We start from the raw sequence: 20,097 nt of genomic DNA on the forward strand, positions 1-20,097 counted from the left end.
TTTAATAAAAAATATAAATTATTTTTAAGATCTATTATATGAAAATACTTACAAAATCGTAAAAGATTTCTTGAGATTATATTCGTCAAACTGCATACTATTTTTTTTGTTTAGTCAATGGATTAATTATTATTTCATTAGGTTTTGAGTTACTTTTACATTTAATTGAAATTGAAATATAATTTTGCATTTCTTTTTTTGGTACAGTTATATACTTTTGTATTTAAAATTAAATTTTAAGTTATTATAAGTTGTTGGTAAATTATTTTTAAACATTTGATTAAAATGTTAAACAATTCATAATGTTTTTGGTAAAAAACAATTCATAATGTTTTTTTTTGGTAAAATCAATTCATAATGTTTAGTATATACAACTATACTTTTACAATTCCGCTAACAATATTACGTAAAAAAATTCGCTACGTTTTTTCAACTAGTATTGAATTAAATTCACGAGTAAATAAATTTTCTATAACAATCTTTTAAGATCGATACATTAGTCTCTCGAGAGTAAATATCGTACAAACCGGAGAATATTACAAAAGAACAATACTTAGGTTCACCCCTGAGGTGAACTTATGAATTCACCTCTTTCCTTATTTCAATCATATTACCATAAATATTAATATCACATAAATAAATAAATTATAAATTACAAATAAAATAAATTTTAAATCATAAACTCTAATTCGAACCCTAAAACCAAATCTTAGATCTTAAATTTTAAACCCTAAACCCTAAACCCAAACCTATACCCTAAACCCAAACTATATACCCTAAATCCTAAATCTAAATTTAAATCCTAGACCTTAAACTCAAACCATAAACTCTAAACCCAAAATCCAAACTCTAAACCCTAAACCCAAACTCTAAACCCTAAATCCTAAACCTTCAACCCAAACTGTAAACCATAAACCCGGACTCTATACCCTAAAATGTATTTGAAAATACATTTGATGATCATTAACCCAAAGGTATTTGAAAATTTTGGGTTTATAGTTTACAGTTTGGGTTTAAGGTTTAGGATTTATGGTTTAGAGTTTGGGTTTAGGGTTTGGGTTTAGGATTTAGAGTTTGGATTTAGGGTTTATGGTTTGAGTTTAGGATCTAGAATTTAGATTTAAGATTTATGGTATATAGTTTGGGTTTAGGGTATAGGTTTGAGTTTAGGGTTTAGGTTTGGGTTTAGGGTTTAGGGTTTGGTTTAAAATTTAAGATCTAAGATTTGGGTTTAGGGTTCGAATTTAGAATTTATGATTTAAAGTTTATTCTTTTGTAATTTATAATTTATTTATTTATGTGACATTAATATTTATGGTAATATGATTGAAATAAGGAAAGAGGTGAATTCATAAGTTCACTTCAGGGTGAACCTAAGTATTGTTTATTACAAAACATGATGGGTTTATGAAAACCGAAGGCGTCTCCACGCGGACAACAAATTAACACCTGAGCCTAGAACCTAACACGCCAATGCATCTATAAGCTGACACGTATCTCCTCTTCCTCGTAAGCTTTCACTTTCAAAGCTGAGTGTCCCTCTCTCCCTCGTCCCGACCTATATAAAGCAGTCCTCACTAGTCCACATAGACAAAAGTTTGAAATCACCTAAACGCCCTTTCATCGGCACTTTTTCGATGAGATGACCGAAATCTACCGAACAGTTTCCACCGGACGACGAAGAGACGACGTTTCGCCAACTAAATGCCGTGAGCGCCGTCGTCGGAGAATCGAGATGCGGAGGCAAGCGGCGGTTTACGGCGAACCAAGTTCGTCTTCTTCGTCGTCTAAGAACCGTGAAGAGACTATCTACTCAGGCTTTGTTCCACTGAGAAAACATGCACGGATGGCCACGACGGCGGCGGAGATGAGCGGTCTTCCGGCGGACGTCGGAGGTGTCTTTCCGTCTCCGACTTCCTCTCACAAGAAACCCGAAGCTATAGTGTGGAAGGGAGAAGAGGCAGACGATGAGCCGATGTACGGAGTAGTTTCAGTGATGGGAAGATCACGTAAGATGGAAGATATGGTTACTGTTAGACCGAGTTTGTGTAAACCGGAGATTAACCAGCAAAACCCGGTTCATTTCTTCGCTGTTTACGATGGTCATGGCGGTTCTCAGGTAAAGGCAATAATAAATAATAATTTCAAAAGTTTTTAAATTTCCGATGCTAACCGCTTGAAACAATAAATATTTAATTTTATAAAAAATTCAAAAAAAAAAAAAATTCGTAACAGCCGTTTTGGTAAATTTAACAGGTGTCAACATTGTGCAGCACGACGATGCACACGTTAGTCAAGGAGGAGCTGGAGCAACAACCAGGTTGCAAGTTCGAAGGGGCAGGAAACGACGTCGTGGAGGAGAAATGGCGGGGAGTGATGAGGAGGAGTTTCGAGAGGATGGATGTGCTGGCGATGGGGACTTGCATGTGTATGACGAGTGCGTCTCTTTGCAACTGCGACCCGAGGGAGGCTGCGATTTCGGGTTCTACTGCGGTTGCGGCGGTTCTGACGAAAGAGCATATTGTCCTAGCCAACACTGGTGACTCACGTGCGGTGTTGTGTCGGAATGGAATGGCTATTCCTCTGAGTAGTGATCATAAGGTGGTCTCATTTATTTTATTCCAATCTTTGGTTTTGGTATCTGTTTGAGCTCATGTAGGAGTTTCAAGAACGTTATATGTCATGAAGTTGAGTTTTGTGCAGCCGGATAGACCGGACGAGCGTGCGAGGATTGAAGCAGCTGGTGGTCGAGTTTTAGTAGTGGACGGAGCTAGAGTTGAAGGAATTCTAGCCACTTCGAGGGCTATAGGTAAATATTTCTTAAATTCTTAGACTTGGTAACATAAAAGGTTATTTAAAAGTTGTAACTTGTAAAAACAGAAGTCTTTAAGTTCTTTAAACTTGGTTTTAAAAAAGGTTAACATCATATGTTTTTGTTTTGGAACAAACCTCAGTTTTTATCAAAATACTCACTCCGTTTCGTTTTGAAAACTGTCGTTGGTTTCTTCTCTCGTTATATATGATGGTCTTTATACTTTTTAGAGTAAAAAAAATGATTCATTTTTGAATTTTTACTCGACAATTTTGCGTTGTATCATTAACTTTTTTTTTACTCGTCAGTTTTGTGTTGTATTATAAATTTATAACTATGGATTAAGAATAGCTGTTTCAGGAAAAAAAAAGAATAATTGAATCATTAGGTGAAATCATGTTATTACATACGCACAAAAAAAGTCATGGTAAGTCATGGTGTACCATGACTCATGGTGTACTTTCAATCGAAACATCACATACATTGGAAGAGAGACGTAGTGTATGTACTTTGCTTTGAAAATAATTTAGTTCTCTTGTCGATTTTATTCCGAAATTGTGGATCGGCTTTTCAGTTTGGATCGATTTTTGCTTTTAAAGAATAAACATCAGGATTTATATTAGCAAAATGTCGCTAATGATATGTTACATTCCATTTGGGCAGGAGATAGGTATCTAAAACCAATGGTAGCATGGGAACCAGAAATAGCCTTCATGAGAAGGGAATCTGGAGATGAATGCTTAATCTTAGCAAGCGATGGCCTCTGGGACGTGCTCTCAAGTCAGCTAGCTTGCGACATAGCTAGATTTTGTCTCCGTGGAGATACTCCCTCGGGCCTTGATCTGAACGAAACGGCTCAAGAAGACGACAGTGAAGGACAAGGATCAGGACAGAATCCTTCAAGGAGTGTATTAGCTGCAACGTTACTTACGCGGTTGGCTTTGGGTAGACAAAGCAATGACAATATAAGTGTGATTGTCATTGATCTCAAGAATAGCTCTCCATAGTACTTAATGCCAAGTAATAAGAAATGGTGATATACCGATGCGCTTTAATTAGTTTAAGGGTTTAGCACTTGTCTCTTGTTTGTTATGATTGGGCTTGCGAAACATTAACAACGGCGAATGTGAAGAAGTAAGAAGAGTGGGTTGGACTTTGGGCATGGGCTATGTTAAGGTTATATTTGCTTATAAAATACAAAGCGTTAACTTTAAAAATATGTGCTCTCTAATTGTGTTTACTTCTGGGTTTGGCAACCATCTTGAAGTTACTAGTTAATTTAGTTGGCATGTGTTTACTAAATTAAGAAAATATCAATGTAGTGCGTTTCGTTGGCGTTTAAGTTTCACTTGACCGGTCTAGATATTGGCGTCAATGTGTTCTTTGTTTTTAAACATAACTTGAATTAAACTATTCCCGATGCTGCAAACTTAGTTTTACAAATTTAAATCATACAACACATCAAAACGTTAAAAAGTAGACTAGATAGTGTAGTTTAGTTTATGGAATAGGCTAATAGCATTGCTGGTTCTCTATGCGGACTGAATAAAAGAAGGAAGATAATACAATTTGAACTCCTGGCTACTTGATACGAAGTTTGAAACGCAGCTCTGGAATCAAGAATTGTCTTTTAAAGTTAAAAAGTGTGAGTAGGAGAATGTTCACAAGAAATATTCTCATTTCCTTTTGTTCTTTTCTTTTTGGGTCATTATCTGAACCAAGAATCGTCTCAGTGTTCGTGTCGCACTTTTCTTTGAATCATGATTGTGTTTGTGGGCCTTAGGGCTTTACTCTACGTCTTGCTTTGTTTCAAGAGTGTAGGACCAGAAAAAGCGTAAGTATCAAGAATCTTGTTTTACCTTTTGTAATTAATTTGTTTAATTTCTGTACTTAACAAAAGAAGTAAAACAATTGATAAGCTTAAACCAAATCAGAACACCTATTGCTTTTCCCTCCCAACTTTATTTTCGTTATTTTCTATTATATCTGTGCTTTTCCCTCAGGAGTATTAGTTTTTTTTTATTATATCTGTGCTTTGAATTTGAGTAAAAGTTCCCTTACCTGAATGTCAAAAGTTACTCTGAAATTAACAACTAGTACAACAATATATTGTCAAGAAAATTATAAATTACCATTTTGGTGGTCTAATTATCTACCTAATGAGATATAGTTGATTAAGTCACATTTAGGTATGGGATTTGTAGGATGTAATCTTAGATCAAAATCTAAACATTATTTGTAACTAGTTTTGATGTAAAGATTTAAGTACTTTACATCTTATTTGGTGATTATAGTTGATTAAGTCACATTTAGGTATGGGATTTGTAGGATGTAATCTTAGATCAAAATCTAAACATTATTTGTAACTAGTTTTGATGTAAAGATTTTAAGTACTTTACATCTTATTTGGTGATTATGATATATACTATACTCATAAATACACTCTCAGTTTTAGTTTGTTAGATGTTCCGTTTTCTTTTTTCACAATATGTATCTCTTATGGTATGGATAGTTAGTACAGGTATAGTTCTTAACAATCTATTGCATTTTTTCCTTAAGAAATTACTAGCTTTTGACCCGCGCGTCCGCGCGGGTTTTGTTTTCCAATAGTTATATTTTTTAATTTTTGATAATGCCATTAATTTAATTGTTTAAATTCTTGTATTGATTTATAGGTTATTAAGTTGTAACATTGGTGTATCTTGTTTAATGTGTTTACCTTTCATTCATAAACTATAAATATTTTTTTATTGTGCTTATATTCATTTTATTTGGTAAAATAAACATTAAAGTGTAAAATATTAAAGTTCTAATCATAATCGTGAGTTTTTATTTAATTATATTGTAAACATTTTGATGTAAAGTTGATTACAAAGTTCGAATTTGAAATAGAGATTTATTAAAAACAATACATTATTTAGACAGAAACATAAATAAAATAGTAAAAGTTTTAGTTTTAATAATTATATGTTTTTTAGATTTTGGACAATGCCATAAAGTTCAAATTTGAAATAGAGATTTAAAAAAAAAAGCAAATACATTATTTAGACAGAAACATAAATAAAATAGTAAAAAGCAAGTTACAAAAAACCATTCAAAAATAAGTACAGCTTGTTGAAAATTTAATTTAGCAGACCTAATTAGTTAAGTGGACGGGACCATTTTGTAATGATTAAAAATTTGTTACATCATAATTTACAATTACTTGTGGATCATTATATAATAGACCCAAACCCATATATTATTTTTTTTTCTGAAAAAAAACAGAAACATATTTCCTTTCTATTAATTCACTTAGAAAGTGTTGTGGGGAGAATGACGTGATTTTGGGTTTTTCTTTCTGTTTTTTTACCGGCAATAGAAGTTTTATTAATGTGTTGGGTCAATTATACCACAATTAGACCAAGATCCAAAACGAAAACACAATGTGAGGAAGCAAGTTGAACATGTTACCCACAGCTTCGAACAGTCTTCGACTCCGACGATCACCACCGTTCAAATCTCATGCATCTGAATCTTGACCTAAAACTCCGGCCGTTTCACCTTCGTCGCTTAAATCATCCTCTTCATCGGTTATGCTCAACTGCTTGGAAAGCGCAACCCTCATCAGAAAAAACCACCGCGAGGATATTAAGACCACCACACTCAGTACTGACAGCAAAGGGATGTTGCTGATATCACTCCCTAGAAACAGAAGAGATTCACCAAGAAAAGTAAAGAAATAAAATCAATTGAAACCGGTGAGATGCCATTAAATCTAATCTAAGATCGGAATTGAAAATTAGTTTTAACCGAGAGAAATATATTACAAACAAAACCCATTCCAAAAGACTGAAACTTTATTTAATCAACTTCAACCGATGAAAGAAATATAAACTTGAAGGAACTGATGGAAAATTGAAAATCACAACATAAAATCGATCATGGATCGAAATATAAAACAAAACAGTCCGGCTATGGTCGGAAGAAATTCCGATGTGCCAAAAATCGCTCTCTCGATCTCTCTTTTAAAGATAGAGATGTGATCAGAGAGAAAGAGGCGACTTGTGTTCTGAGATTTGATTTTAGGTTTAAGATACACGTAATTTATGATGAAGTAATGTCAATTTATTTTAGTTGGTTTAGGAAAAGTCTAAAACGACAGTTTAGTAACTCAGTGGCATATCATTGTAATTTATGTGCAACTATTAGGGCTTAAATTTATTTGTACTTTAGTCTTAATAGTTTAGATACGTTTGATTAAAAACTGATAGAAGCAAAAAAAATTTGCAATTGAGAAATAATATTATACACATTATGACTTTTAATAGTTTTAAACGTAAGGAGTATATGTGTGTCTATACATTGTGGCTCAAACAATAGACCAAATTTTCTTTGAACAAAAGCCATAAACATTCAAAAGTTAATTAGACTTGAAAAACATATATCTAGGTGATTAACAAAGACCAAGACTCAAAGATTTCCATTCATAAATTAATATTCCTGAAGTAAGTTTCACGTCAAGTCACATTAAAAAATTAATAGGATTTACACATACATTGATCCTCAGAACATTAATGTAACATTCTTTTTTTTAACCAACACTAATGTAGAAACACGTATATGATGAATAATAATTCTGTAGTTTATAAACAAACTTTAAAATTTTATCAGTTCACGTTATATTTATGTGCACTCATTACATTCTTCATCCAAACAAACATGCAACAAAAACATACTAATTTCTTTTTAATATATTTTCCCCAAGAAAGGCTCGCTTAATCGTCTTTCATATTATCTTTTTAACATGCGAATTATTATTTGATGCAAACATATAATTTTTTTTTATTGTCAACCAAACATTTAATTGAGTTTGGTGATCCAATATCAAGAAGAATGGTGTTGTTTATCTATGAATTATCTTTCACATGAATGGTAAATAGTAAGAAAGGCTAATGTTTTTTTTTGCTAAAACTTGGTGCATAAAAAGGCTAATATTGTAGTTGCAAATGTTCTTTTTCTCTTTTTGTTGTTGTTGTTTGTTGTCTACGTCATTTTTTAATAAATAGGCAAGCAAATGGATTTTTAAAAAAGTCATCAGGTAATAATAGCATTTTCTCTTAACAATCCATATATTCCCAACTCAGTTTTTTTTTTTTTTTTGAAGATAACTCAGTTTGTTTCTACACACTATGCAGCTTAAACCAATAGTAAGTCTGTGTAAATGTTAATTAAAGTCGTAAAAGATCTGCTTGCAACAAAATACACAAGTTAGTCAAGTCATCTAAGAATAATGGTATGCCAAAAAATTGACAATCGAGGTCGCCGAGCCCATAGTGCATTTAAAAAATAAATATTACTGTTCATTTGATAAATTATCAGCAGAGTTTAGTGCCATTTTATATTTTGGTGGACCGAATTTTAACTTGTGTATTTTGTGCCAGATAGATTCGATTACTTGTAATAGGAATTAAAGACCAATGTTACCTTGTCACATATGTTTAGTATTGTGAAATTGCTTCAAACTTGAATCGTTTAACCCACCAAAATTCACATATCACTACCACCCATATGTGGTTAGTTTAGTGCCATTTTCATTGTTGAATTCCTATATCTAATTAAATAAAATCTGTTGTCAAAAAAAAATTAAATAAAATCTAGTGTCAAAGAAAATTAAATAAAAATCCAAATGTTCCAAATGATTTTCTTATTACACTTGACCCTTCTGGCCCCTATCCAACCTTAGTGACCCATGTGAAATTAAACTGTTTAATTATACATTCTAAGTTTAATACTATTAAAAACACCAATGACATTAACACATGTACGTGATAATACGGAACTTAATCACTAAACTAACATCTCCAAGAGTTCATTCTATTTTATATTCTAAAATAGAGTGACTCTATAATAGAGATGGAGTTTGCTCCAATAGTACTATATTTTAGAGTAGAAAATAGAGTGATGAACAAAAAAAAAACAACTTACTTTATATTTGGAGTAAACCTATTTTTCACTCTATTATAGAGTGAGAAATAGAGTACTATTAGAGCATTTCTTATTTTAAACTCTATTTTAAAGTGAAAAATAGAGTGGAATTGGAGATGCTCTTGATAAAAAAAAATTATTTAGTAAAAAGTCACAGAGTGTCAACTGTCAAACATTAATAATAGTCGTTGCGTGATGCAATAAAGAAAAATCATTTAATGTAAGAAAAGTCATTAACTACTGTGTGACCACAAACATTTCCTAACAGCTCATCTTCAATGTGTTCCTAAAAAAAAGAAGAAAATTCATAAATAAATATCTTCCGGTTTATGGTTCCGCTTCGACCAATCAAACCTTATGCCGTCGCGAGCAATCCCGTCGCCGTCACCGGCGACCCAACCGTCGTCAACTCACCGTGACTCAACCACTCGCATCTCCGCGCCGCTCATAGCCGCCGGCGTGGGCCTCTCTCTCTTCTTCACCCTCTCCCTCTGTTTCTGCAAATCCAACAACCGCAAACGCCGCTCCTCCGCCGCGGTGGTCTCCTCCTCCACGCCGCCTCAGAGACCTCCCCTCCAAGAATTCTCCTACACCACTCTCCGGAGAGCCACCGCCTCCTTCTCCCCGGAGAACAAGCTAGGTCAAGGCGGATTCGGCTCCGTGTTCCGCGGCGCCTTACCTTCCGGCGGCGGTAGCGTCGCCGTCAAGGTGATGGACTCGGGATCTCTCCAGGGAGAGAGGGAGTTTCAGAACGAGCTCTTCTTCGCCGGCAAACTCGATTCCTCTTCTCCTCACGTGGTCTCCGTCGTCGGATTCTCGCGCGACCTGAAACGGCGCCGTCTCGCTCTCGTCTACGAGATGATGGAGAACGGTAACCTCCAGGACGCGCTTCTCCGCCGCAAGGCCCCCGAGCTGATGGAGTGGAAGCGGCGGTTCCTCGTGGCGGTCGACGTCGCGAGAGGGATCGAGCATCTCCACGGATTGGATCCGCCGGTGATTCACGGCGATTTGAAGCCGAGTAACGTTCTGTTGGATCGCGGATTCAATGCTAAGATCGCTGATTTTGGTTTAGCGAGGTTGAAGTTAGAGCAAGTGGCGGTTACGGTGGGGCCCGAGAGTGAATCTGTAGAGAGTGTGATGACTAATGGTACTGAGTATGATGTGGAGTCTAACTTTGGATTAACTGATCAGTCTCCGGTGAGTGTTTGTAAGGTTAATGAGTCCCCGGTGCCTATGACGTCACCGGAGACGACGATGACGAGTGTCTCTGTTTCTCCAGAGATGGAGGTGGTGAGAAGAAATGGGAAGGAGATTGAGAATAAAGATTGGTGGTGGAAGCAAGAAGGCAATGGTGATGGTGGTGGTGGTGGAGGAGGGAATGTGAAGGACTATGTGAGGCAGTGGATTGGATCTGAAGTGAAGAAGGAGTGGATTGCTGAAACCTCTGAAGCAGCTTCGTTGTCGAGTGGCAAGATGGAGAAGAAGAAGAGTAGCAAGAGACTAGAGTGGTGGCTCTCGTTAGATGAGGATAAGAAGAAGAAGAGAGAATGGTGGAAGGATGAGTATCGGAAAGAGTTAGCTAAGAGAGTGAGGAAGAAGAAGAAGAAGAAGAAGAATACTTTGGAGTCTGAGTTTCAAAGCGATGATGTGAGTAGCAGTAACAGTATTACAAGCAGCAGCATAGATTGGTGGTTAGACGGGTTAACCGGTGAGCAGTGGAGAGCGCGGCGGAAAAACAGCCGCGATTCAGCTAAGAGCTGCGGGGTGAGTAGCACGCCGAGCATGAGAGGGACGATGTGTTACGTTGCTCCGGAGTGTTGTGGTGCTAACAACATAGACGACGTTTCTGAGAAGTGTGATGTGTATAGCTACGGAGTTCTGCTGTTAGTCCTGGTCTCGGGACGGCGTCCCCTGGATGTGTCGGGACCGGCGTCTGAGATCATACAGCGCGCGAATCTCATGTCGTGGGCGCGGAAACTCGCCAGGAGAGGTAGACTCGGCGATCTGGTTGATGAGAAGCTGCGGTTTTTGGATCAGGAACAAGCGGTTTTGTGCATTAAGGTGGCGCTTCAGTGTCTGCAGAGATCACCGGTCTCGCGACCTTCTATGAAAGATGTTTTAGGGATGCTTACAGGAGCGATGAGCCCACCGGAGTTGCCTAGAGAGTTCTCACCATCGCCGCAGTCTCAGTTCCCGTTCAAAACACGAAGGAAGCAGCGTCGATAAAGCGTTTTTCGGTTTTGGTGATAGAGAACTTTACTGGTATATTATTTATTGACTTAGAACATGTGTTTGATGTCTTGTTTCTGTAGTTACATGTTTGCGATGTACGGTACAACACTGTCTTTGTCAGTATTGTTTAGTGTTAAGCCACTGTCTTAGCTCTGCTGTTCCTCAAATCCAAGTCTGGTCTAAATTGCACAGTCGAATATCTTATTCTAATTAATCTAATTACATTTATACGTTTACTTGAGTCACAGTGATTTGTAATCCTAATACAGTTGATGATGATTGATACAGTATTACTCCAATAACATTCGCAGTGTCTAAAATGCAAAAGCGAAGAGATGTTTTGTCAATAAGGTTGAAGTGTGGGCCCATAAGGCTATAATTTAAAGTCTTTAAACTCCTCGAGTGTCTTTCTGCTTCGAAAAACTACAGCTTTGTATCCCAAATCCTGAACACTTATTCATCCAAATAGCTACAGCCTTTATGTCAAGTAACGAGGTAGCTTGCGGTAAGGCATGCTCGCCTACACAATTTTCTCAACCGGATAGTATCGTTATTAAACATGTAAATGGCGTTTGAAATCGGGCCCAATTCCATTAAATCCTTGTCCATGTTTGGGAATGCGTGAGTCTTGTCCATGTTTGGGAATGCGTGAGTCTTGTCCATGTTTGGGAATGCGTGAGGAAGGAAACCACAAACATTACGCCAACACTAAGACGCGTGATCTCTCCACATGAGAAACATTCTCCCAACATGCTCTTGATAGGAGCCTTATCAAGGGTGGACTGGTGTCATATTTTGGAACTAAGCCCTTTGGACTAGATATTTTGTACTTAAGCCCTTTGGACTATACCACCCAAAAACCCAAAACTTTATATTTTAGTTTAATCATTATCATTCTTGCAATTAAAATTATTTTAAATATTAATATACTATTGTTAATATTTTTGATCTGAACTCTATTAAATCAAATATAAAATATTTTGGGACCGGACCGGACGGACTCAATTAACGAGTATAACGGTTTTGGATCGGCCGGACAGGACAGTCGGAACTAACACCCGTAAACTCAGCTATTAGGAATTTAAAGTTTCACTTGGAAAACACGTCGCAAGAGATTTAAACATTTATTTTTCCTTCTATTTATGAAAACAATTTCTATTTTTGTCGATCCAGGTTTTACACTCACACCATCGTCACACGAGCTACATATAGCCTATAGGTGTGTCTGTGTGCATGTGTTTGTTGTATTAAACCGGGAATATTCACAATGTGTGTGACGTCATTACATATGATCACTTACTAAAATACATTAACAAACTTCGCCTCTTCATGCTCTCTACTAACCAATTAACGAAAACGAACTTTCAAATCTTCTCCTCTCCTCTCGCTTCATCTCCCTCTGTTCCCGTCTCGTCTTTCGAATCTGAACGTAAAAGAAAATGGGTGAGAACGCCATCTCAGGTTCGTTTTCTTGCACCGCTTCTCTCTTCTTATGTTCTTATTGATCTAACGATCTTGACCAAGCTGGATTCGAATTGGGTTTTTGAATATAGTTTCTGGGTTTTGATTGTTCCTCCGTAAAGCTTTAATCTCTGATGATATATATCTTCAGGTAATCTCAAGAATCTCGTGGTCTGTTTCGGTGAAATGCTGATTGATTTCGTGCCAACGGTTGGAGGTGTTTCACTCGCTGAAGCACCAGCTTTCAAGAAAGCTCCAGGAGGTGCACCTGCAAACGTAGCCGTTGGTGTCTCTAGACTCGGTGGCTCCTCTGCTTTCGTTGGAAAGGTCTCATCTTTTTTTTTTCTCCTTTCCTCACAATATTTGATTATGATTTTATTAAAATCAATTTTGATGATTTTTTTTTTTCGTTTTTAGGTTGGTGATGATGAGTTTGGACGAATGCTAGCTGAGATTCTAAGGCTCAACAACGTGGATAACTCCGGGATGAGATTCGACCATCAAGCACGCACTGCTCTCGCCTTTGTTACGTTGAGAGGTGATGGAGAGAGGGAGTTTCTGTTCTTCAGACACCCTAGTGCTGACATGCTTCTCTTGGAGTCTGAGCTTGACAAGAACCTGATCCAAAAGGTAGAAGAGAGTACTTTTCCGTTTCTTGATCCGCACGTTTCTCAACGAGACTTAACTTCTTTACAGGCAAAGATCTTTCATTACGGATCTATCAGTTTGATCGAGGAGCCGTGCCGCTCGACTCAGCTCGCAGCTATGAAATTAGCTAAAGACTCGGGGAGTCTCTTGTCGTATGACCCGAATTTGAGGTTGCCGTTGTGGCCATCAGAGGAAGCTGCAAGGAAAGAGATCATGAGTATTTGGAATCTGGCAGATGTTATAAAGGTAGGTGTGTACATTACAAAGTATCAATCAGATCATTCACTAGTACTGTCAATGACACAAAGAGTCTTGTTGTTATCAGATAAGTGAGGAGGAGATAACATTCCTGACCGGTGGAGATGATCCTTATGATGATGAAGTTGTGTTGCAAAAGCTGTTTCATCCAGATCTTAAGCTTCTTGTTGTCTCAGAAGGAACTAATGGCTGTAGATACTACACTCAGGTTCGCTTCTCTTTCTAACATCTTGTCTTCAATACCAAATCTATATTTAGATAACTTATTCTTGTAGCTATTAATATTATTATCTTGTAGGAGTTTAAAGGTAAAGTTGGTGGAGTAAAAGTGAAAGCAGTGGATACAACCGGTGCAGGAGATGCATTCGTGAGCGGTCTATTGAACAGCTTAGCTTCTGATCTCACTCTTTTCACTGTACTTTGCTCACTCTTTAGTTGTTACATTATCTGGCTCTTTTAAACTTATATAGACTGAAATCAATGATGTACTAATGTGTGATATATATATATATATATATATGCAGGATGAGAAGAAGCTAAGAGAAGCGCTTCTATTCGCAAACGCTTGTGGAGCTATTACTGTGACAGAGAGAGGAGCTATTCCAGCTATGCCCACCATGAATGCTGTTCAAGACCTTCTCTCTTCTTCCTCTCGCCCCTGAAAATGCTCAAGAAGTCTTTTTTTTTAATGACTCAACTCATTACCTTTTTCACTGTATCTTTGTTCCTAATTTGATAGGAACTCGAGAATGTTGTGTGTTTTCTAGTTTGTTAATCTCCTGGTTTTATGTTAAAGTTGGATTCTGCTACTAGGAACAAAAGTTTTGCTCCATGAAATGTGTGCCGTTTTGTTTTGTCGGAGAACGACAAGCACTCTCTTTAATTGAAAACGACAAATTCTCGTTAGTGTACAATACCGAAGCGAACCATTAATGAATTAGTATTAGTCAAAAACCGGTTTACGAGGCGTATTACGGTGAACAGGACGTTGAGTAGCACGTGACACCTATAAGTCAAAATTGAAAAGTTTGGTAATGAGGCTGGGGTATAACCGACATTCTACATGTCTACCGGCGTTAAGAAACGGAACGTTGAGTCTTTGGGTGAAAACTTAACGAACTTTGAACTTTTTTTTTGTTTGGCCGTCAAAATCCGGGACGTCAGTTCTCTCACGTTCTCTCCATACATCATCACTCTCCTCGATCCAGACTCTGAATCGGAAACTCGCGGATGTGAATCAGTGTTTGTGGAGAATATTTGATTTCGAGAGGAGATGATGGCTTCGGATCCAAAACTGAAGGCTGAGATAGGTCCCGATGGATTAGCAAGAGAAGCTCCTGTTATTGCTTACACAGAGAAGGTAATCTGTAATTTACTCATCTCGATGTATTTACAGGTTCTTCGTGTGATTTCGTTTGACTGATTGATCGCGAATATCTCTCTTGTTTTTTGATGATTCGGAAACCAGATAATCGAGGAAGAGCAACTTCAGTTGAGGAAGTGAGTAAGCTCTTCTCTTATTTCGTTTGATCGATTTGGTTGTTTCCGAGCATGTAGTGTGCATCTTCCGATCTGAGATTTTTGCAACTCAGTGTGATTGATCCTAGTCTCTTAGAGAATAGTGGAATATGACTTGAGGAAAACATGGATACTCTTTAAGAATTGAATGTTTGTTGTTGCTTTTAGCTCGTCTTCTGTTGTATGAGAGATTCTTCTTTTGTGTGTCAGATACATTGAGGAGAACTATTCAAAGATAAGGGATGTGGAAAGGGAATTTGGAAACCTCACCTTGGAAATGAAACTCACTGCTGGTCCTAAGAAAGCTGGTATTACCAAGTCTATCACTCTTTACTTGTTTTTGGGTTTGCTTCATCGATCACGCTGATTAGTTTTCTTCTCCTTTTTTTTTGGTTAATAATCTTTTAAAGCATTGGAGCACTTGAGAAAGAAAATTGAAGTCTGTACTGAAAAGATCCATGCTGCTAAGTTGAAAGAAGATGAAGCCAGAAAGGTCTATCTTCTCTTCATTTATGTATCTTAAACGTTTCCTCACGTCATGTTTTTGTCTGAATCTAGTTTGGAATATATAGTTAGTAGTTTTAGCTGGATGTGAGCTTTTTCTGTGGGCTGTCTTTCCTCTATAGCACAAGTAGATATTTTACAGTTTTATGCTGTTGTTTTTTACATTTAGAAAATTCTATTATGCTCTTTGACTTTACTTTCCATTGCATCTCTTGTTGTTCTTGGGTTTGATTAGCCAGACCTTTGAAGTCTAGATATTCTTAATTAGTCACACAATTTCTTCTCTTTTTTATTTGAGTGGGCTTCTTATATATATTATATTTTTGTCTTCTTAAGGCATATGAAGCAGCATCAAAACTTGTCAAGGATGAAGAAGCAATAAAGCAGAGCCTTTGCGATGATTTAAACCGCCTGGTACATAATTTTTGTCGATAACCAATCATGGGAATAACTTTTTTCCCCACTGAAAGCCATTCAAATCATAAATTTTTTTTTTCTATAACGGTAATTATAGGTTCAAGAAAGCAGCAATACTCAGTACGCCAGACTTGAGGAACTGAAAAGAAGACTAGAGGCGCTAAATCCAAACAGATCATCTACTTCTGTTCAGCAAGTAAGCTTTCTCCCCTTCTAGTTTATGTATACCGTTGTTTATTTCTCCTGATGCAACTTCTTCTAACAAAAATAGAAACCTGATAAATCCTGCATGAGTATGTTCCTAATCATGGCTCAAACTTTGCAAATGTTAACACCGAATCTATTTGCTTGTTGATAAGCGGATACATGGATGATGTTGAATGTTTGTGTTTTTAGGTCCATGAACCGGAGATTAAATCTGTAGCCGACAGCTCAGCAGCAGCAGCCAATGCTAATCAGACTCACCCGGACAAACAAGAAAATAATCACGGGAAGGAAGAGGGAGGTAAAGAACAAGGACAGAGGCCTCCTGATGGAGAATCAAAAGCGAAAAAGAAACCACAGATTCAAGGAAGGGGAAGAGGGATTGGAATCATGAACAAAGGCAGAGGAGGTTGGACAGGTGCTGGATTCGATGTGGATGGTAGAAACTGAAAAAAGTTGGAATATATAATATTACAATACACACATCCAAAAAGCTGCATATGTTGTTGCCAGGTAATGTCTCTTAATCATTTAAATCGATGGACTTGTAGCTACAGAGACCCTCTTATTTACTCGTATGTGTTTACTGAAAAGAAACACCATTCATTCACATTTGGCTTTGTTTAATTCAATCATCTTGAGTTTAGGTCTCTAGTGTTGTGTTATTGGTTTGATAATCTGAGAACAGTCTAAGATGTTTAGGTTTAGTTGGTAAAGATATGTTTCAAAGTGACTCTTTTAATAAATACAATTGTATAATTATGGATTTTAATTTGTGTTCTTCTGGAACCAGCCAGAGATAACTAAAACTGATAGCAGATTGAAGAATGTTTTGTAAATGAAAGAGGTAACAGCGAATTATGAATTCTTCTCTTCCTCAAAGGGGTCAAACAGGAAAAATCAAAAGAATGTAACTGGCGATCATGTGCCACAAATGGGAAAAAAACCATAAACCGGTCGGTCCTAAGCAGAAGCAGATTTAGAAGGATCAAAGATCTGACCAACGAACAAAACAGTTCCAGTTTTGTCTTCTCTAATAATAAAAAGAAATGGATGATTAGCCACAAAATCTATCCTCTTACCACTAAAGCCTCTACCACCACAGCTAACAGTAACAGCCGCAGCCTCTGCACCATCTTCATCGATCTCAACCAAAGCTTTATGGCGCAGTGAAACCGAATCCAGATTCAAAGCACTTGAAGCCTCAAACCCGAATTCTATCTTAAACTTTGGGATACAGAACTGACCAACTTCAACTTGTTTTCTTGGAGTGTGACTATCCAAGAATCCACAACTAGATGATGATGATGATGATGCCACCCTCTTGACCAGACTACTCAATCCATCCTTGGCGTCCGGTAGGTAGAAATACATTGAGTATTGGCGATTGATATCACCGGATTGTCGAAATGGCAGCTTAAGGACCTTGAAACCCTCGTACTGCTCAACGTACTGATTCTTATTGTTCCTCATGAAAGGCACAGTGACTGATCCGCCATTGAGAAGATGAAACTCTAAGTCACTTGTCAAAGACTTTGGGAATTTTTGTTCCCAGGTTCCTTTGAAGTAGAGTGCGTTTCCATAAATACGGTCGGTGTCGCTTGTAACCATTCCAGGAAGAAGAATATCTTTGATGAGACCATTAGTGTGCCTTGAAGCCCAAGCATTCACCTCCTCGCGCACTTCTTCAGCCTGTGTTTCAAATAAAGCTCATTTATCAGAAGTTGTATGGCTAGAAAATGAAGATACATATGATAATGAGATAGATCACAAACTCTTAAACTGATATAGTTTCACACAAACTCTTAAACTAACCTTGAATCTGAAATCAACTAGAGCGCATGTAGCCTTGAAGAAATTCTCAAAGAGATCCTTCAACGAGGGATCAACACCCAGCGACTGCTCCAACCACACTCCATTGACGTTGGAGATCTTAGGGCCACCGCTTGCGCTTCCGTCTGCGAGGACGGTGGTAGCGATCTCGCTGAAAGCTGCTTTGAGCTCATCCATTGAAGAAGACCTAAGGAAGGATAAGATGGAGGATCTTAGTGTTTCGTCTGGTGAGCTAACAGCGAGCATGGTGAGAGCGGCTTTGATTGATGCAGGAGAGAAGACGAAGTTTGAGTTTTCAGCTACCGCAGCGATTACTTTCTGTCAAGTTTGGAGGAAACCTAAGTAGTATAATAGTTTCTCTTCTCTTATTAACTTAGCCAATAGACTTATTTATACAAATTACATAACTTGTCTAGCAAGTTCTTTACATAATAGAATAGGAAACCTAACTTATACATTAATGATATATTTCCTAATAGTTACATCCAAATATATTCGGGGCGATCTCGTAATCTCCGAGATCTCCCAATACTTTCTCCGCAAGAAACATAGCAACGTCATTTTGCTTCTTCATCGCTTTTTCCACGTCAACCTTTGAGATTAGAGAGGGGCTTAGGGTTACCAAATCCTTCTCTGAGTGAGAGGGACTTGTTGTTATTAATGATTTGCTCACCTTCTTCTTCTTCTTCTTCTTCTTTAGATCCGTCTTTGAGAGAGAGGGACTTACGGTTTCAGATGTGCTAAGCTTTTGTTTCTTCTCGGTTGGAGCCATCTTTTAGGGTTTCTGTAAGAAATTTATGGAGCTTATACATACATATATATATAGAAGATATCAAACGATAAAGATAGAGCTAGGGTTTAGTGTATCACCGCCTTTTAGAAGTAACAAAAATGTATATTTACTATTTAATGTGTATTACGGAGAAAAATGGGAGCAAAAATGTAAATCTTAGTTAGTTAATGTGAACAAATTGGCCTAATACCTATCTTACTCCAGGCCGTCGGCAAAAAAAAAACCTATCTTATTCCAGGCCAGCACAAAAAATGGCCCAACAGGTGAACAACGTCGGTTTAATTTCTACAAAATTAAACTAATTAGTATTACATCTATAATTTTATGTTTAATATAAATAAAAAATAGTATAAATTATATACAAACATCACCCACACCAAAAATTTAAAACATCTCAAATTTTAATTTTCACAAATGTATTTTTATCTTTTTATAAAAATAAAATACCTGAAAATAGATAATATATTTATGTTTAAAATGAGTTAAAATTTGGTAATAATATACAAAATATATCAGAAATAAAATTATTAACTTATTTAAGATTATTATTAAAAAGAAACATTTATATAAATTTTTAAAATTGAATATATTTATTAAATTAAAAAATTTATATAAAACTAATTTCACGATCTAGAAACACATACTCCCTCCGTATCACTTTAAGTAGTGTGTAGAAGAAAAAAAATTATTTCAAAATAATTGATGTTTTCATTATTCTACGTAGAATTTAATATCATTTGAATTTTGTGAATAATTATAAAATACTGAATTTTTTTATTGATTGAATTAGTTTAATTTAATTATAGTTTTATGTAATCAAGATAAATTGTATATAAATTTGTGTTTTCTTAATTTATGTGCAAAAACTTTAAACCAAGTATAGTTTTTTTTCCAATATCATCGTACAACAACTTGCTCCCCATGCTTCAATTTCTAAATAGTTTTAGATAAAAACACTAATATTTAAGAATTTATTACTTTTTAAAAAGTATCATTTAACTAATATATTTTGATTAGTTACACAATGTACAATAAATGCAAAAGCTACATTGAAATGTCAAAACTACTTATATTTTGAAACAATTTTTTTTTTCTAAAACTACTTATAATATGAAACCGAGGGAGTATATCCACCTGGATTTTCCGCTTTCCCGCAAATCCAAGACATATAGATTTAGTAGTCTAATTTGGCCTCTTGGGAACGTAAAGGTTCATATACTCAAACGTTTGAGCTAAACAACGCGGACATCTATAAAAAACCAACGGAGAGATTAGTGAACATGGTCTTATTACTGTTTGTGGGGCGAGCATTTTCCAGAAATAAAATGTCAAAATAATTCCAAAAATTTTACCAAAAAAAAAAATTCCAGAAGAAAAACTTGAGTGACAAATTATACAATTCTGATAAAAATGTCTTATTACTGTTTTGGAATTATGTGACAACTTATAC

The 20,097-nt window shown here is 36.4% G+C and overlaps 5 protein-coding genes across 6 annotated transcripts; 4 read left to right on the forward strand and 1 right to left on the reverse strand.

Annotated features, from left to right (window-relative positions):
- Positions 1 to 1,570: 1,570 nt before the first annotated feature.
- On the forward strand, positions 1,571 to 4,092 carry LOC108836333 (probable protein phosphatase 2C 75). The gene is made up of 4 exons (XM_018609501.2): positions 1,571 to 2,119; positions 2,257 to 2,601; positions 2,704 to 2,809; positions 3,476 to 4,092. Exons 1-4 carry the CDS (start codon positions 1,643 to 1,645, stop codon positions 3,817 to 3,819), a joined length of 1,272 nt encoding a protein of 423 aa, XP_018465003.1. The 5' UTR covers positions 1,571 to 1,642; the 3' UTR covers positions 3,820 to 4,092.
- Positions 4,093 to 9,013: 4,921 nt separating this feature from the next.
- Positions 9,014 to 11,172, forward strand: LOC130509221 (receptor-like serine/threonine-protein kinase At4g25390). Its single transcript, XM_057004963.1, has one exon. The coding sequence runs from the start codon at positions 9,137 to 9,139 to the stop codon at positions 11,003 to 11,005; it is 1,869 nt and encodes a 622-aa protein (XP_056860943.1). The 5' UTR covers positions 9,014 to 9,136; the 3' UTR covers positions 11,006 to 11,172.
- Positions 11,173 to 12,181: 1,009 nt separating this feature from the next.
- Positions 12,182 to 14,057, forward strand: LOC130509475 (probable fructokinase-7). Of its 2 annotated transcripts, none has more exons than XM_057005532.1 (7): positions 12,182 to 12,472; positions 12,624 to 12,799; positions 12,890 to 13,102; positions 13,169 to 13,366; positions 13,446 to 13,586; positions 13,677 to 13,793; positions 13,903 to 14,057. In XM_057005532.1, exons 1-7 carry the CDS (start codon positions 12,451 to 12,453, stop codon positions 14,038 to 14,040), a joined length of 1,005 nt encoding a protein of 334 aa, XP_056861512.1. In that variant the 5' UTR covers positions 12,182 to 12,450; the 3' UTR covers positions 14,041 to 14,057. The 2 variants fall into 2 exon arrangements, with proteins under 2 accessions (XP_056861512.1, XP_056861513.1); XM_057005533.1 differs by having other exon boundaries at positions 12,182 to 12,454.
- A 456-nt stretch (positions 14,058 to 14,513) lies between these two features.
- LOC108844333 (uncharacterized) lies at positions 14,514 to 16,675 on the forward strand. Its single transcript, XM_018617573.2, has 7 exons — positions 14,514 to 14,738; positions 14,847 to 14,878; positions 15,107 to 15,204; positions 15,307 to 15,389; positions 15,737 to 15,814; positions 15,915 to 16,013; positions 16,214 to 16,675. Exons 1-7 carry the CDS (start codon positions 14,652 to 14,654, stop codon positions 16,469 to 16,471), a joined length of 735 nt encoding a protein of 244 aa, XP_018473075.2. The 5' UTR covers positions 14,514 to 14,651; the 3' UTR covers positions 16,472 to 16,675.
- Positions 16,676 to 16,874: 199 nt separating this feature from the next.
- On the reverse strand, positions 16,875 to 18,782 carry LOC130509283 (serpin-Z2-like). The gene is made up of 2 exons (XM_057005072.1): positions 17,837 to 18,782; positions 16,875 to 17,713 (listed from the first exon to the last, which is right to left on the reverse strand). Exons 1-2 carry the CDS (start codon positions 18,098 to 18,100, stop codon positions 16,985 to 16,987), a joined length of 993 nt encoding a protein of 330 aa, XP_056861052.1. The 5' UTR covers positions 18,101 to 18,782; the 3' UTR covers positions 16,875 to 16,984.
- Positions 18,783 to 20,097: the final 1,315 nt, after the last annotated feature.

Source organism: Raphanus sativus, chromosome 3, assembly GCF_000801105.2.
Source record: "Raphanus sativus cultivar WK10039 chromosome 3, ASM80110v3, whole genome shotgun sequence".
NCBI classification, from domain to species: Eukaryota; Viridiplantae; Streptophyta; class Magnoliopsida; order Brassicales; family Brassicaceae; genus Raphanus; species Raphanus sativus.

What these genes read in the sequence shown, in the direction of transcription:
- LOC108836333 (XM_018609501.2), top strand. Translation starts at nt 1,643, where the DNA reads ATGACCGAAATCTACCGAACAGTTTCCACCGGACGACGAAGAGACGAC. An exon ending in ATGGTCATGGCGGTTCTCAG is followed by an intron (nt 2,120 to 2,256) that starts GTAAAGGCAATA and finishes TAAATTTAACAG; the next exon opens with GTGTCAACATTGTGCAGCAC. An exon ending in CTCTGAGTAGTGATCATAAG is followed by an intron (nt 2,602 to 2,703) that starts GTGGTCTCATTT and finishes AGTTTTGTGCAG; the next exon opens with CCGGATAGACCGGACGAGCG.
- LOC130509221 (XM_057004963.1), top strand. Translation starts at nt 9,137, where the DNA reads ATGCCGTCGCGAGCAATCCCGTCGCCGTCACCGGCGACCCAACCGTCG.
- LOC130509475 (XM_057005532.1), top strand. Translation starts at nt 12,451, where the DNA reads ATGGGTGAGAACGCCATCTCAG. An exon ending in GCTGTAGATACTACACTCAG is followed by an intron (nt 13,587 to 13,676) that starts GTTCGCTTCTCT and finishes ATTATCTTGTAG; the next exon opens with GAGTTTAAAGGTAAAGTTGG. An exon ending in CTGATCTCACTCTTTTCACT is followed by an intron (nt 13,794 to 13,902) that starts GTACTTTGCTCA and finishes ATATATATGCAG; the next exon opens with GATGAGAAGAAGCTAAGAGA.
- LOC108844333 (XM_018617573.2), top strand. Translation starts at nt 14,652, where the DNA reads ATGATGGCTTCGGATCCAAAACTGAAGGCTGAGATAGGTCCCGATGGA. An exon ending in GAGCAACTTCAGTTGAGGAA is followed by an intron (nt 14,879 to 15,106) that starts GTGAGTAAGCTC and finishes TTTGTGTGTCAG; the next exon opens with ATACATTGAGGAGAACTATT. An exon ending in CATCTACTTCTGTTCAGCAA is followed by an intron (nt 16,014 to 16,213) that starts GTAAGCTTTCTC and finishes TTGTGTTTTTAG; the next exon opens with GTCCATGAACCGGAGATTAA.
- LOC130509283 (XM_057005072.1), bottom strand. Translation starts at nt 18,100, where the DNA reads ATGCTCGCTGTTAGCTCACCAGACGAAACACTAAGATCCTCCATCTTA. An exon ending in TAGTTGATTTCAGATTCAAG is followed by an intron (nt 17,714 to 17,836) that starts GTTAGTTTAAGA and finishes TTTGAAACACAG; the next exon opens with GCTGAAGAAGTGCGCGAGGA.